At 36.7% G+C, this 14911-nt stretch overlaps 1 protein-coding gene across 1 annotated transcript; it reads left to right on the top strand.

Annotated features, from left to right (window-relative positions):
* Positions 1-273: 273 nt before the first annotated feature.
* Positions 274-1268, top strand: LOC104118486 (abscisic acid receptor PYL4-like). The gene is made up of 2 exons (XM_009629724.4): positions 274-1039; positions 1174-1268. Exons 1-2 carry the CDS (start codon positions 364-366, stop codon positions 1263-1265), a joined length of 768 nt encoding a protein of 255 aa, XP_009628019.1. The 5' UTR covers positions 274-363; the 3' UTR covers positions 1266-1268.
* Positions 1269-14911: the final 13643 nt, after the last annotated feature.

Below are 14911 nucleotides of genomic sequence, written 5' to 3'. Positions count from 1 at the left end.
GCAAGGGCTAGTTTTGTCATTTCAGTAGAGGAAACCTCGGATAACGGACAGAGAGGGCGGATCACGTAATAAAAGGAAAACGACAAGGGCAAATTGCAAGTAGACTCTGTCCAAATGAGTTTTAAGCAAGTTGATAATCCCACTTGCAGCGAAGCCAGCGTAAGCAGTGTGCTTTAATATTTGTCTTTAAGAGTTTTTCTTCGAGGAAATCACAACTTGACAAAGATTTATTTATATTCCTTTTTTCTTCTCTCTAGAACTAGAACTCTACACATATACATTTTGTATTGATATATATATATATATATATATCTCTAATAATCTCCATTTTAGAGATTTATACTCTCAATTCTCATCTCTTTTATGTACAATAAGATAAGAGAAAGTGCAGAGGAATTTTATAAAATGCCTTCTTCACTTCAGCTGCGTAGAATCAACCCAAGCACCGCCACATCCACCGCCACGCTCGCCGGAAACTACCACAAGCAACAATCGAAATCACAGCCTACATGGATCATCCCCGTTTCCGTTTCTGTCCCCGACTATGTATTGCATTATCACACCCACGTTGTGGGCCCCAACCAGTGTTGCTCCGCCGTTGTACAAGCCATCTCCGCCCCAATCGACACCGTCTGGTCCCTCGTCCGCCGCTTCGATAACCCGCAAGCATACAAGCACTTTCTTAAAAGCTGCCACGTCATTGACGGCGATGGTAACGTCGGTAGCTTGAGGGAAGTTCGCGTTGTTTCTGGACTTCCTGCGGCTTCTAGTACGGAGAGGCTGGAGATTTTAGACGATGAAAAACACGTGCTCAGCTTTAGTGTCGTCGGCGGCGATCATCGGCTTAACAATTACCGATCGGTGACGACGCTGCACACGGCGGATGATGACGAGAATATGACTATGGTGGTGGAGTCGTACGAGGTTGATGTTCCACAAGGGAATACAAAGGAAGAAACATGTGTTTTTGTGGATACAATTGTGCGGTGCAATTTGCAGTCACTGGCGCAGATCGCAGAGAACTTGGCTAAAAGAAAGAGTAAATTAACAACTACTCGTGACTAATTCTGTGTTTTTTTAATTTTTGTACATTTTCTCTCTTTTAATTTAGGTTGTTTGTTGTTTTGAGCTGTTAGTTTTGAATGATGGATAGAGTATTTGTTATTATTGTAGATTATGAAGACCCAGAACTGAAACTTCATAGATTGGTAGATTTCGATGACTGTAAGGTTGGTTCTTGGAATTGTTACAACGTGACTGTTTGATAATTCTGTGACATTATTCTACTACTATATGTGAATACTTGGTTGTCACCATCACATAAATTCCTCTCTGTTATTTTATTTCTTCATTTTCTTTCTTTCTTCTTATCTTTGCTTAAGAGTGCCTCCAAAGTTCACAACAAATCTTGGGAAATCTTGGGAATTCCCAATTCTGGTGAAGGCAATTGTTCTAAGTTTTTTTTTTCTTCCTTTTTGTTAACATATGGTTACTTGTAATAATGCATTTGAAAAAATCAAAACAGAAGGTGCATTTTACCAATTTACAATTGTTCTTCCCCTCATATTTCCTTAAATTAAATTGTAACTTACATGATAAGGTTGAAAAGTTTATCAGAAAATGATGAGGTTAAGAAGATAACTCCATGATTGTTTTTTGCTAGAAATTTGTGTTTGGCTTTATTAATTGTTTTGGTACTTTTTTCTCTTTGCTTGACGGTGGAGATGGGATAAGATTTGTGGTTTTTAACTTCGTTTAGACCTCAAATTAGGAAACAGTTTTGATATTAGATAGGTAAATTCGTGCCTTAGAAATTAAAGATAAAGTCCTGTTTTTTGCTCCTTAAAAAAATGGAGTAATATTTTTTTAGTGAGAAGCAAAATGTTACCAACCACCCTCTGAAAATCTCACAGGATAATTACTCCTAGTAACTAGAAAATGAAAACCTTTAGGGGTCGTTTGGTTCAAGACAAGGTTGTCCCATGAATTATAACCTTGGTTATAATTTCAAGATTCTGGTATAATTTTATCCAGGTGTTGCTAATACCCACAAGGCCACAACCAAGTACAGAACAAATTTAATCCCAAAATTTATACTGCGGTGACCTGCCTAAACCCTGTAACCAAACGACTCCTTAGAATAATTTAGTACATATCCACTTTCGTAGGCAACCAGGGTTATTTTATTGACACCATGAACGAATGTCGATTATTAATTTCCAAATAGTCTAGTTTAACTTTTATTTTTCGCAACCAAGGGCTCACCAGTTGCATTATTTTATGTTGATGATAAATAAAATGGATGGCTTCTGAACAATGAACCTGCTGGTGAAATGGAAACGACATTTTAATATACTCTAATGTTCTTTTTATAAATAGCAAATGGTCTCATCGGAGATTTTCCGTATTAGGGCTAGGGCACATGTTCGAGAAAAGTCGAACTAGTGCATTAGTTGACCAGAGAAATAGAAATAAGGATAAAAGATTAAGTCTTTGTATAAAAAAGAATTTATATAGTGGTAGAAGTTAAACACTAGCTAGTACTCCTAAATACTATCTAAACAATTTATGTGATATTTTTTTCTTTTACCCAATCTATTATTTATTATACTCCATTTAGTAATAATTTAGTTTTTTATTTTTTATTTTTCTGAATATGATAATTTATAGCCACATTTTAAAAAAAAACTATTTTAGACTATAAATTTTAGTAGTTTTTCTTTAATTTTTAAAAAATATTATGTTAAGTCAAACACTATCATATAAATTAAAAAAACACTATCATATCAATTGGGAAATAGGAAAGAAAGAGTACTAGTCTTTGTGATTGAAGAATCTACAGGCTGCAGCTTTCAATCAAACAGCTGCTCTAGCAACTTGATACAATTTGTAACCAACTTGCTATTCAGAAGAAAAGGCAAGTTGTGGTTTTGTTTTTCCTAATTTTCTTTTGCGATTTTCCGCCACTCCCTTTTTTGTATAATAATATTTTATGTTGTGTTCAACAAGCAATAAGGAAGATGGAAACTTTGCATGTGGGCAAGGAGGCCTTTATTGAATCTTAATTAGTAGGTATTATTTAAATAGTTTTCAAAACCTGATCATACGACTGTCCATACTGTTTCATTTTCTCATGTCTTAACATACACCTGAGTCACCTAACTAATTTTTGCTTTGCCGTTCGTTTTTAGTTTTGGTAAATGAAGTGTTTAACATATGTTTGTGGTTGAAATTCTTTCTTGTCATTTTAGCAACACTACGATCCTCAAGATGGAGTTGATTCTAATATGTTTTAGGTGAGAAGTAGAAGGGGTGGAGTTAGAAGACACGAATTGAAGGGGTTCAGTTGAATCACTTCTTTTGGGTATAATTAAAAATTTTATTACTAAAGTAAACAAAATGTACAAGGAAAAAACAAACTGAAATTGGACAGTACTCATCCCAGCTTCAGATCACATCCCTATATATACTACCAGAGTCACGTATGCCACTTTAATATTATTTCGAATTCCATTGTTAGAATTTATAATTTCCGGCTTCGTCATTAAATAGTAGGCATCTTAGCGTTTGTGTTTTTTAATATGATACGACTTTTGGCGTTATGAATCAAGACTCAAAATTTAAATGCGGATCAAAAGTTATTTGTTTCTCCTTTTTCTTTCCCTTTTTGCCGAATTTGTTTCTCCTTGATCTGCTAGCTTATCAAAATTAGGAAATGCTATTGCCAGCAACTCTATCTAGATTTGGTACTAACACTTATGAGTTGAACATAACAGCCGTTAGTCTTAAATATTTTAGGTTTCTATCGAGCATATGGATAACGAGAAGTAATTGTTTAGACCTTACCACTTCTTTCTTTTAGACTATGGAGAGGACATATAAATGTGTACTCTCATTTTATATAATGTAATTTGAGCGGAGAACATAAGGAAAAAAGGAATTTTTTAAAACTAGTAGTCTAAAACAAGTCAAAGGTATTTGTATAACTATCAGTTATCTTATTAAGGTAAAATAAGAAATTTGAAGTTCACTTATTTTTAAATAGAGAAAGGTGAGTCCTATCATTCTTTTTGAGACAGACTAAAGAAAAAATCACATCACATAAATTGAGACATAGGGAGTAGTAGGGGTGTTCGTTGGTACGGTACGATACAGTATTTAGACATTTCGGTTAGGTATTTTCGGTATTCACTTTCTTAAAATGTTATACCAATAATGTTCCTAATTAAATTCGGTATGGTTCAGTTTTTCTCCTTTCGATTTCGGCTTATTCGGTTCGGTAATTTCGGTTTGAATACTAACTAGCGCATAAAGTCATAGACTGTAATATTCTTAATTAAAGTACTCAAAAGTACAAAAATAAAAATGTTTGTTAACAAAAGTTTTGTCCAAAACCAAATATCAACCCAGAGAGAAAAAACTGTACAGAAAGGAATAAATTTGATCATTAGAAATGTCTTGTTACTTGCTTAGAGTTAATCGATGAACTTAGAGAATAAATGAAAGTAAACTTTTTAGATATTTTATATTTATGTTATACTTAATAATATGTGTATTGTGTAATATAATATATATTTTGGTACGATATCAGTATTTCGGTATTTCATTTTAAAATACCAAATACCATACCTAAGACCATTTTTTTTATAAATTAAACTAAATATCATACCGAATACCAAAATATCAAATACCAAATACTATAATTTTCGATTTCAATACGGTAATTCGATATTTATCAAATTATGCACATCGGGAGTAGTTTATAGCTTTGTTCGACAAAGTGCCTTTATTATTTATATATCTTGTTCCGCATTATAGTATGAGCTATGAACAATAGGTAAGAGTAAGAATCTAACTAACATTCGGTTAATGGTAATTAAGTATGTTAGAAATCTCTGAGTTTGCTAAGCTGATACAATCTAGTTGATGAAACAAGAAAATAGCCATGCATAGTACAATTTGAGTAGTTAAATATTTAACACAGAGAATTTGCTAGCGCCCCCATTAATAAAGCTAGAATTTTCTAGAGTAATGTAACAAAAAATAAGAAGCCATAGAAATCATCAATTATACAAAATATGGTGTACTAATTGATATCCTACCGTAAACTTTGGATGTACTATCTCTTCACACCGTTTTTTCATAGCAAATATTCTCAGTGTTGATAAAAATACCATATGAAGTAAGGTAAAGAAAGAATATCTCCAATTACGTGCATTTTAGATTTGAAAATGACAACAAATAATAGTTTACTCCAAATTAAAGTCAAGTAATTTAATTGCTGGAAATTTAGTCGATAGGAAAATGCGAAAAGACCATTGTCACATCAAGTAGACGTTTCAATAGTTTAAAGAAAACTTATGATAATCCAATGCTCTTTTGTGCATTTAGAAGATTCCAGAAAAACAAAGAAGTTCGGTGAACTAGATCAAACATTTACTTTGCCTTGTTGACGGCAGTATGGTGTCATTTCTGCACTTTTACGATAAAATCGAAAGAAATGAGAGAAATTTAGAGATGAGATTATACGATTGTTTTGTTTACCGAAAAAACGGATAGAGTTGAATTTATACGTAATTTTAAAAATACGTAATCGAAAAGTAAGTAGAAATATATTGAGTATTGACTGTGTAAAGAATGGAATACAAACCAAATTGAGTGGAAAATGCTTTATGAACAAGCAACATGAATCAATGTACTAAGCCCAAAAAGGTATAATCTCAATATGAATATCAATAATATGAGAGTGTATGAATGCCTTCATCTCAGATCCCCTTACAGAAATAATAGACATCCCTCTTATAGTGGAGGGATCCTGACATCCCTCTTATAGTGGAGGGATCCTACTTTGGATATAATTAAAAATACATAGTGGGAACCCACGATAGATTAGGTTTTCCCTAATTCCCACGGAGATTCTCTCCCTCAGTGCGGCCGTAACGACTCTTGTCTCTTGGCTCGGTCTTGATCAGATTTGGTATTGGTCGATTTCCAGATTTAGAGCTCGATATTAACTCGAGGCTCGATATTGGTCAGTCTCTGGCTCTTAGGCTCGATGACACCACCTCACATCATAGTTCGATTTGGACTCGAGCTTGGTAATGAGTTCGAGCTCGGCATTCGATCGGTCCCAGAAATTTGATCTCGATAACCTGGCTTCGAATCTCATCCCGATATTATGAAGATGACATTCGGTCCATTATGTTCCAATCTTGACTAGTCATACAAAGGTCGAAACTTATTTTGACCGTATACAACGATTACGAGATATATTTCTCAACCTACATAAAACTAAAGATCGTTATAGAGATATTAGACTTGTTTGTTGATTACAATGAAAATACTTTTCAAAACCAACTTTTCCCATGAATTTCCAGGAAGATGGAAAAACAGTAGGAAAACTATGTTAGAGAAAATAGAGAGGCACTTATCTTTAGTAAAAGCTAAAAATTCCAGGACGGATTTGGATAAGAATTGTTCATTACGAGGCAGCTATACGAGAACAAATTATTCACGTTCATTATTTACGCCAAACAAATTAATGCTATCATACATGTCTTATATATATATATATATATATATATATATATATATATATATATATATATATATATATATATATATATATATTACTTAGTATTCTCATTTTGATTTATGACTATTACGAATAAATTGATTGATTAGATACAAATGTTGCGTGCGAGTAATTAATTTTCTAGCTGTATGCATGCTTGTCACAAAGTTTATAGCAACTTGATGTGTGCGCCTCCTTTCTGAATATTGAAAGCTGCGATGTTGGAAAAAGTACAAAGAAATTTTAGACTTTGGGAAATACAGCTTTAATCAACTTCAATATTCTTTTCCAACTCTATGATCATCCCTTGTCGTCGCTTGTAGTTTGCATATTCTATTATTCTGCAAGAGTTCCTTTTTGGATCGACGCCACATTATATTCTTTGCTTCTGTACGTTAACAGGCAAATTGGTCTCTTTGATATGTTAATATGTTCATGACTCACAGTGCATGATATAACGTGTCCACCTTCTCCAAGGCCATACGATAAGCATCGTCTGTAGGCACATCCTCGATACATTAACGCTCTATGTTATCGCCAAAACTTCCATTAATCCTTTATTAAAGATAAACTATGGTTTAGAGCGCAGTAAGAAGCCATAAATTTGAAACAAACAGAAAGAAATTTCAGCTGACAATATTGGTGTAAAACTTACAAATAATGAATGTTTGGTATGTTGGTTAAGAGTATTAGTAGGTTGGGTTATAGCCCAATAGCTCGAATCAAAACCAATGGTTTGCCGAGAGACGAGTATGAATATGACATAGTGATAGGACCTATAGGTTTGCCTACTTTACTTATTAAATATAATGAGAATGAGTTATTCAAGCAAAAAGGAAAAGGCCCTACTTAGTTGACTGACGATAACAAAGGCTTGCTAAACTAAGTAGGGCCTGAGGCCTGATGAGCTTAAGATTATTCGACATTGAGATCCTCTTTGTGTCCTTGATTTGGTTGATTTGATAGGGACTTAGCCTTATTATGGTCTAATATATTGCCTTTCGGTGCAGGTGGTACAAAGGGTATCAATGGACCGATAGTGCACGAAGTGGGAGGAAAACAAGCTGAGAGAGAAAGAAAAAGGCATGCGCAGCCGTGCACGAGTAGCCCCTAACGTGCACCTGAGCGCGCACATACCACAAACGGCCGGGACAAGATGCGCACCCATATACCCCGGTGCGCGGCCGCGCCGTAGGCCTGTGGAAAATATTAGTCATGCCTATTTTTGTAAATTGTGGGCAATCCCCTTGACCTATATGAAGCCTAGGCTCGTCCCAAATGAGGGATCTTGGATTTTGGACCAACTTTTGGAGAGAAGAAGGCAAGAAACATCATAGACTTTGAATACTTCATCCGAATATCATTCAAAACGAAAGTTTATTTGAATTCGTGGGTTGCAATATTTTCTTGTTCTCTTAATACTCTTGTGATGAACAATTTCTCCACTATGGAGTAATTTTTCTTAGGGTTATTGACAGATATTGTGACTTGATTATTGTTGAGTTTAATTTTTGTTAGTTGCTTGAATTTGTTGAACGAGTTTCTAATTGAATTACAAGGTTAATTGTGGTTTTACTTTAATCGGAAGAGAAGTAATACTGAAACTCTCATTGTGTTATCTTGTTTGGGTTAATTTCAAGACTCTCATAGGTAATCGAAAGAGTTTGTAGAGTTATCAATTAACCCAATTTAGAGGAATAGTCGAGAGACGTTCTCCGTAAGATCATTCATTCAACGTATTCTTGCATACGTTCACAGCAAGTATCATTAGGTTGTTAGCGAACTCTAATTCATTCGGAAGAAGAATTTGAATACTTAAGATAGCATAATCATCTGTTGAAATCAAAAGATTCGATAGAACTTAAGAGTGAACTGAGCACAGAGTTATACCCCGAATAATAGTTGAGTGCATATATTGTCAAAACCCTTATTTCTCTCATTGATATTCAATCGTTGCTACTTATCTACCTATTTTCCATTATTCGCTCGTAATTGATAATCTTAGTTTCTACTCGTAGTTGGTTGATAACATAAAATCAAAGGTTTATTTTCCTGAATAGTGTTAAGTTGAAGATTTATTTAAACATTATTTCAATCAATCTATGTGGAGACGATTAAATTACTATATATCTTTGACTAGCGAGCCTAAGTTTTATACATTGATTTTGCGCTAGTCAAATTTTTGGCGCCGTTGCCGGGGACTGGTAATTAATAGTGTTTAAAATAGTTTTCGGTGCTAATTAAGGAATAAATTTTATTTTATTTTCTTTTTATGTTCTTCGTATCTCTGTGCAGGCAACATGTTAAGTTCGGTGGTGTATGACTCGATCCTCCTCCAAGGAATTGGTGCCATACAATCTGAAATTAGCAAGCACCTACGGTAGTTGAGGAGGGAGAAAGAATCGAGTGGATCCTTTTTGGGTCAGACTTCAACTCAAAATACAATGGTGAACAACAAAAAGGAAGAGGACTTAGCTGCAAGAGAGGCATCACAACAATAGGCTGTACGAGTAGCAGCTGAAGCAGCCCTTAGAGCTGCTAAGGAAATAGTTGAAGAGGGTCGAAGATTCAATCTTAACCGACCCCTGGTTGATGATGAGTTTGAAAATAAGGACCCCCAAGCCTAGGAGGTCTCTAGGAGATTATGCCAGACCAGTCCACAACCAGGGATCATCCAGACCATTCAGAACAACTGCATTTTTAGAGGCAAAGCTAATGAAGATCAAAACAAACATTTGATGGACTTCGATGAAATCATGAACACATTCCGCTATAATGGAACATCACATGATGCTATCTACCTCAGAGCATTCCATTTCTCACTAAAGGATAATGCAAAGCAGTGGCTAAGGAGTTTAACCATAGGGCCTATCCGTACGTGGGAGGAGATGACTACCAAGTTCCTAGAAAGATATTTCTCTACTGCTAAGACTAGAAGGATGAGGAAGGAGATTCACAATTTCAACTAAGGAGAAGGGGAGACAATGTTTGAGACATGGAAAAGGTTTAAGGAGTTGTTGCAGAGGTGCCCTCGTAATGGAATAGAGCAATAGATGCAACTCCGAGGTTTCTGGGATGCTTTAACTCCTTCATCAAGGAGATTACTGAATAGTGCAGTTGCAGGCCCTCTGATGAAGAAAACTCCAAAAGAGATTGTCACACTCCTGAATGAACTATCTGAAGACGATGAACAATGGTTTACTAACCAAGGTGATCGAAGAAGGTCAGCGGGGGTGCAACAAGTAGAATCATCTGTAGCAATGCAGGCCCAAATTGCAGCTATGGTTAAGGACATCAAGCAATTAACAATAGCCCAGGTGCAAAATCAACCAAAATTGGGATGTGACATTTTTGGAATGGGACACCCAACTCATGAGTGCCAAACTTCTACTGCATAGGAAGAAGTGAAGGCATTAGAGAATTTCAACAGAGGCAACTACCAAGTAGGCAATAATTTCAACTCTATCGGACAGAGACATCTAGGTTTCTCATGTAGTTCTTCAAGTGGTAGCTTGAACTCATGGAAGCAGCAAAATCCCATAGCATTTGTGCAGGGACCTCCTAGTTTCCAAAATCAATAAAGGAAACAATACCAGCCTCCACAGCCAACAACTCAAATCTAGAGGATCTAATGAAGACGTTTATAAACAAATCAGATGAGAAACTTGAGACTCATGTTACAGCCATCCGGGAACAGGGCACGGCCATTCAGAATTTAGAAATACAAATGGGGCAGATTTCAACCCTATTATCTGAAAGGGCTCTTGGGACTCTTCTTTCTGACACTTAGAAGAACCAAAAAGAGACAATCAAGGTCGTGTCTCTCAGGAGTGGAAAGATGTTGGCAGATCCTATTGCAAATCCAAAGGTTGAAAGGGTGAGTAACTCGGCCAAAACAGCAAAAGAGCAGAAAATTGGTGAATCTTTGTCCACGGAGGACATCAGCGAGAAGGAAGATGGCAAGCAAAAGCCAAACAGTGAGGTTGAAGAAAGCAAGCATATGCCAGTGTTACCCTTTCCTCAGAAGATGAAGCAGGAGAAATTAGATAGATTCTTAGAGAAATTCTTAGAGATGCTGAAACAGTTGTATGTGACCATTCACCGAGGTGCTTAACCAGATGCCTACCTATGCCAAATTTCTGAAGGAAATCCTGTTGAGCAAAATGACGCTAGAAGGAACGACAGTGGTAAAACTCAATGCACATTGTAGTGCCATCCTACATAATAAAATTCCTTAAAAGTGTGGGGATCCTGGCAGCTTCACTATACCCTGCTCGTTAGGGAGTGAAAAGTTTGACAAAGCCTTGTGCTACTCATGTGCATCCATTAACTTGATGCCATTATCTGTTTTCAAGAAATTGGAAGGAGAACTGGGAGTGATAAAATCTGTGCCAGTGTCATTGTAACTGGCTGATTAGACCATTATTATACCACAGGGCATAATTGAGGATATTCTGGTAAGGGCGGACAAATTTGTCTTCCCGATAGACATCATTGTAGTGGGACATGGAATTGAAATAAGGAGGTACCTATAATCTTGGGGAGACCATTCCTTTGCACTGGCTAGGCTATTCTTGACATATATGAGGGTCAGCTCATGCTAAGAGTAGGAAACGAAAAAGTGGTGTTTCAAATAAAGAGAATGATGAAATACCCGTGTGATGAGGCATTTACCTATGCATGTTTCAAGCTGGATGTGGTAGGAGAGATAGCTGAAGAACACAAGTTGGACAAGCTGGCATGTGATTCATTAGAAAGATGCATTACTTAATCGAGTACAACAGAGAATCAAGACCCTGAAATTAAGAAAGAAGATAAGGCATTGGAGGATGAGAACCAAGTGGTAGCTGAAGAGGAAATTGAGAAAGAAATGACTAAGCCAAAGCTGGAGTTGAAAGTACTCCCAACACATTTAAAATATGCTTTTTTGGAGACTAACAATTTTCATGCGATTGTTTCTACTGATTTGACAGGTGAACAGGAACACATGCTAGTGAAATTATTGCGGAAGAATAAAAAAGCAATCGGCTGGAGCATAGCTGATATCCAGGGATTTAACCCTGCAATCTGCATGCCCAAGATCTTATTGGAAGAAGGTAGCAAACTAGTAGTGCAACCCCGACGCAAACTGAATAAAAACATGGAGGAAGTAGTGCAAAAAGAGATGCTCAAAATGCTAGATGTCGGTATAATATTTTCCATCTTCGATAGCCCATGGATCATTCCCGTACAAGTTGTGCTAAAAAAAGGGGCATAATGGTGGTGAAGAATGAGGACAACGAACTAATCCCTACCAGAACTGTCACTGGTTGGAGGGTGTGTATAGACTACCAAAGGCTGAATGACGCAAAGAAGAAAAAATCACTTTCCTCTACCTTTCATTGATCAGATATTGGACAAAGTGGCAGGGCTTGGATGCTATTGCTTCTTGGATGGTTATTCAGGGTACAATAAAATACCCATCTCTCCTGAAGATGTTGAGAAAACCACATTTACCTTCTCTTCAGGAATCTTTGCACACCGGAGAATGCCTTTTGGAATCTGTAATGTGCCACCTATTTTTCAGAGGTGCATGATGTCAATTTTTTCAGATTTGAATGGGAAATGTCTGGAGGTGTTCATGGATGAATTTACTCTCTTTGGGGATGATTTAGGGGATTGTTTGAAGAATCTGGAGCTTGTACTGAAATGATGTGAAGACACTCACCTAGTACTCAACTTGGAAAAGTGTCACTTCATGGTCAAGGAGGGGACAATGTTAGGCCACAAAGTCACAGTTGAAGGCATTGAAGTTGATAAAGCCAAAGTATATGTGATTGCTAAGCTCCCGCCACCAACTTCGGTGAAGAGCATTAGAAGCTTTCTGGGCATGCGGGATTTTATAGAAGGTTCATCAAGAATTTGCCCAGCATCACCAAGCACTTAACAACATTACTTGTCAAAGATGTGAAGTGTTTGTTTGATGTAGAGTGCCTCAAAGCATTCGAGTTGATCAAGGAAAAGATAGTGAGTGCCCCCCATAATGGTAACCCTCGATTGGAGCGAACCTTTTGAAATCATGTGTGATGCCAGTGATATGGCACTGGGGGCAGTGTTGGGGCAGAGAAGAGATAAAATATTCAGACCCATCTACTGTGCAAACTGGACTTTGAATGATGCCCAGGTAAACTAAGCTACCACGGAGAAGGAGTTCTTTATAGTGGTCTTTTATTTCGACAAGTTCAGATCTTATCTAGTGGGGAGCAAAGTGATAGGGCATACTGACCACTCCGCACTGAAATATCTACTGAGCAAGAAAGAGTCAAAACCATGTCTGATGCGGTGGGAATTATTGTTGTAAGAGTTCTATCTTGAAATTAAGGACATGAAGGGCACAGAAAACAAAGTGGCTGACCAACTATCATGATTGGAGAAACCACCAATTGAAACTGTGGATATTAGTGAAGAGTTCCCGGATGAGCAGATCTTTTCCATTGCAGTGGTCTCCGATAGACCGCCATTATATGTTGACATAGCCAACATTTTGGCTAGTGGGTGGCTACCGCATGACTTGTCCTCTGACCAGAAGAGGAAGCTACAAAGCGAGGTAAAGAGCTATTTCTGGAATGACCCTTTTTTGTTTAAATTGTGTGCAGATGGCATGATTCGGAGATGCGTACCGGAAGGGGAAATGGAAATCATACTATCCCACTATCATGATGGAGCAGCTGGAGGGCACTATGGAGGACACATGACAACAGCAAAGGTCATGAAAGTCGATTTATACTGGACGTCCTTGTACAAGGATGCAAGAGCTTACGTCGCTACATGCGACAAGTGCCAATGGACATGTAACAATAGAAAGAGGGACGAGATGCCCCTGAATTCCATTTTAGTATGTGAAGTTTTCGATGCCTGGGGCATCGATTTTATGGGTCCCTTCCCATCATCCCATTGCTATGAGTATAACCTAATAGCCGTTGACTACATCTCCAAATGGGTCGAGGTAATCCTTACTAGGACAAATGATGCTCGGGTAGTATGTTAATTTCTTCATAAGAACATTTTCACCCGCTTTGAAACTCCCCGAGTCATCATCAGTGACATTGGGTCACATTTTGTCAATAAACAATTTGCCACACTGCTGTCTAAATATGGGGTGACTCATAAAACAGGAACCCCATATTGTTGCACCCTATTTTGCACGATTCAAAACAGGATTCAACTTGTGATTTCTCTATTGATGATAAAAGATTGTTCCTACCTAATACTTAAAGGTATACTAGCGTGCTTATTTAATTACTAAGGTCATTTTCTTTATTAGTATGCTAAACGGTAAGATTGTGGGTAAGGGTTCTTGTTCTTCTAAGGGGAAGGTATTAAGCACCCCTTATAATCTACCTGAGGTAGCTTCATAGGACTTAGACTAGGTTTAAAGGGTTGGTTATTTCCATTCTTCTTAATTAGTGTTTAAAGAGGTACGACTTGCTATATATACATATCTAAATTAGAACAAGATATTTACAAAGGGGGTGTGCGGTTTTAAAAGGGGTATGAGTTTATAAAGGAGTCTTGAAAAATAATGTTGGTATATATATGAAGAGTTTAAACATATGTACATGAGTAGTTTATATTTATAAAACATGTAAAAGGGCTAAGTTAGAAAACATTTTGTATTCAAAGAATGTGGTTGTCATGTAACTCTAATAAGATAAAGATGTTGTAAGAAAGTGAGCCTAAGAAGTACCTTGGTTTTCAAAATCTTAATTCTTAGACTTGAGGAAATCATTTAAAAATCTTTCACTGGGCTGCAGTATTTTGTTTTAGAAATCCAGCTTTGGATCCCATTCCTTTGATTTCGAAAAGAGGTGTTGTCGTCCTTTGCTAAGCTATTTTGGCTTTAAACATCTTCATAAAATGTTAGTAAAACATGAGAGATTAATAGCGTGAGTAACATAATATTAACGAATGAAAACTAGTTACTATTAAGCCTAATGTTTCTTTTAATTCGATGTCCGTTAAGGCTTGCCTGAGTTGCTTATGTGATTCAAAGGGAAAAGTAAGGCATTTATCAATTTTGATAACTGTAATGTCATATACATGTGAGAAAACATAAATAACAGAATATAATAAAGCAGTAAAGGGGTAAGGAGTGACTTTGGTTTGGTCCTGAAAGAGGTAGGCCCAACAATCGGCAGAAACGGACAACAGTGAACTTCAAACTCCCAAGTGCGCTGGTACAAGATTTTGGGCTTGAGTACTTTTGAGAACTCAGCAAGCTGAATGGTTATACATGTTCAAAAAGGGAGAGAGAAGGTCATTATATATAATATTCTATGCATACAATCACACATGAAA

Source organism: Nicotiana tomentosiformis, chromosome 3 (genome assembly GCF_000390325.3).
Source record: "Nicotiana tomentosiformis chromosome 3, ASM39032v3, whole genome shotgun sequence".
In the NCBI taxonomy this organism is placed as follows: domain Eukaryota; kingdom Viridiplantae; phylum Streptophyta; class Magnoliopsida; order Solanales; family Solanaceae; genus Nicotiana; species Nicotiana tomentosiformis.
Note: the sequence above shows the minus strand (reverse complement) of the source record. Positions and strands in the feature narration are given on the sequence as shown.

Excerpts from the sequence above, each read along its gene's own strand:
- LOC104118486 (XM_009629724.4), top strand. The coding sequence starts at position 364 with ATGTACAATAAGATAAGAGAAAGTGCAGAGGAATTTTATAAAATGCCT. Across the intron at positions 1,040-1,173 it reads GAACTTGGCTAAAAGAAAGA|ATTATGAAGACCCAGAACTG; the intron begins GTAAATTAACAA and ends TTATTATTGTAG.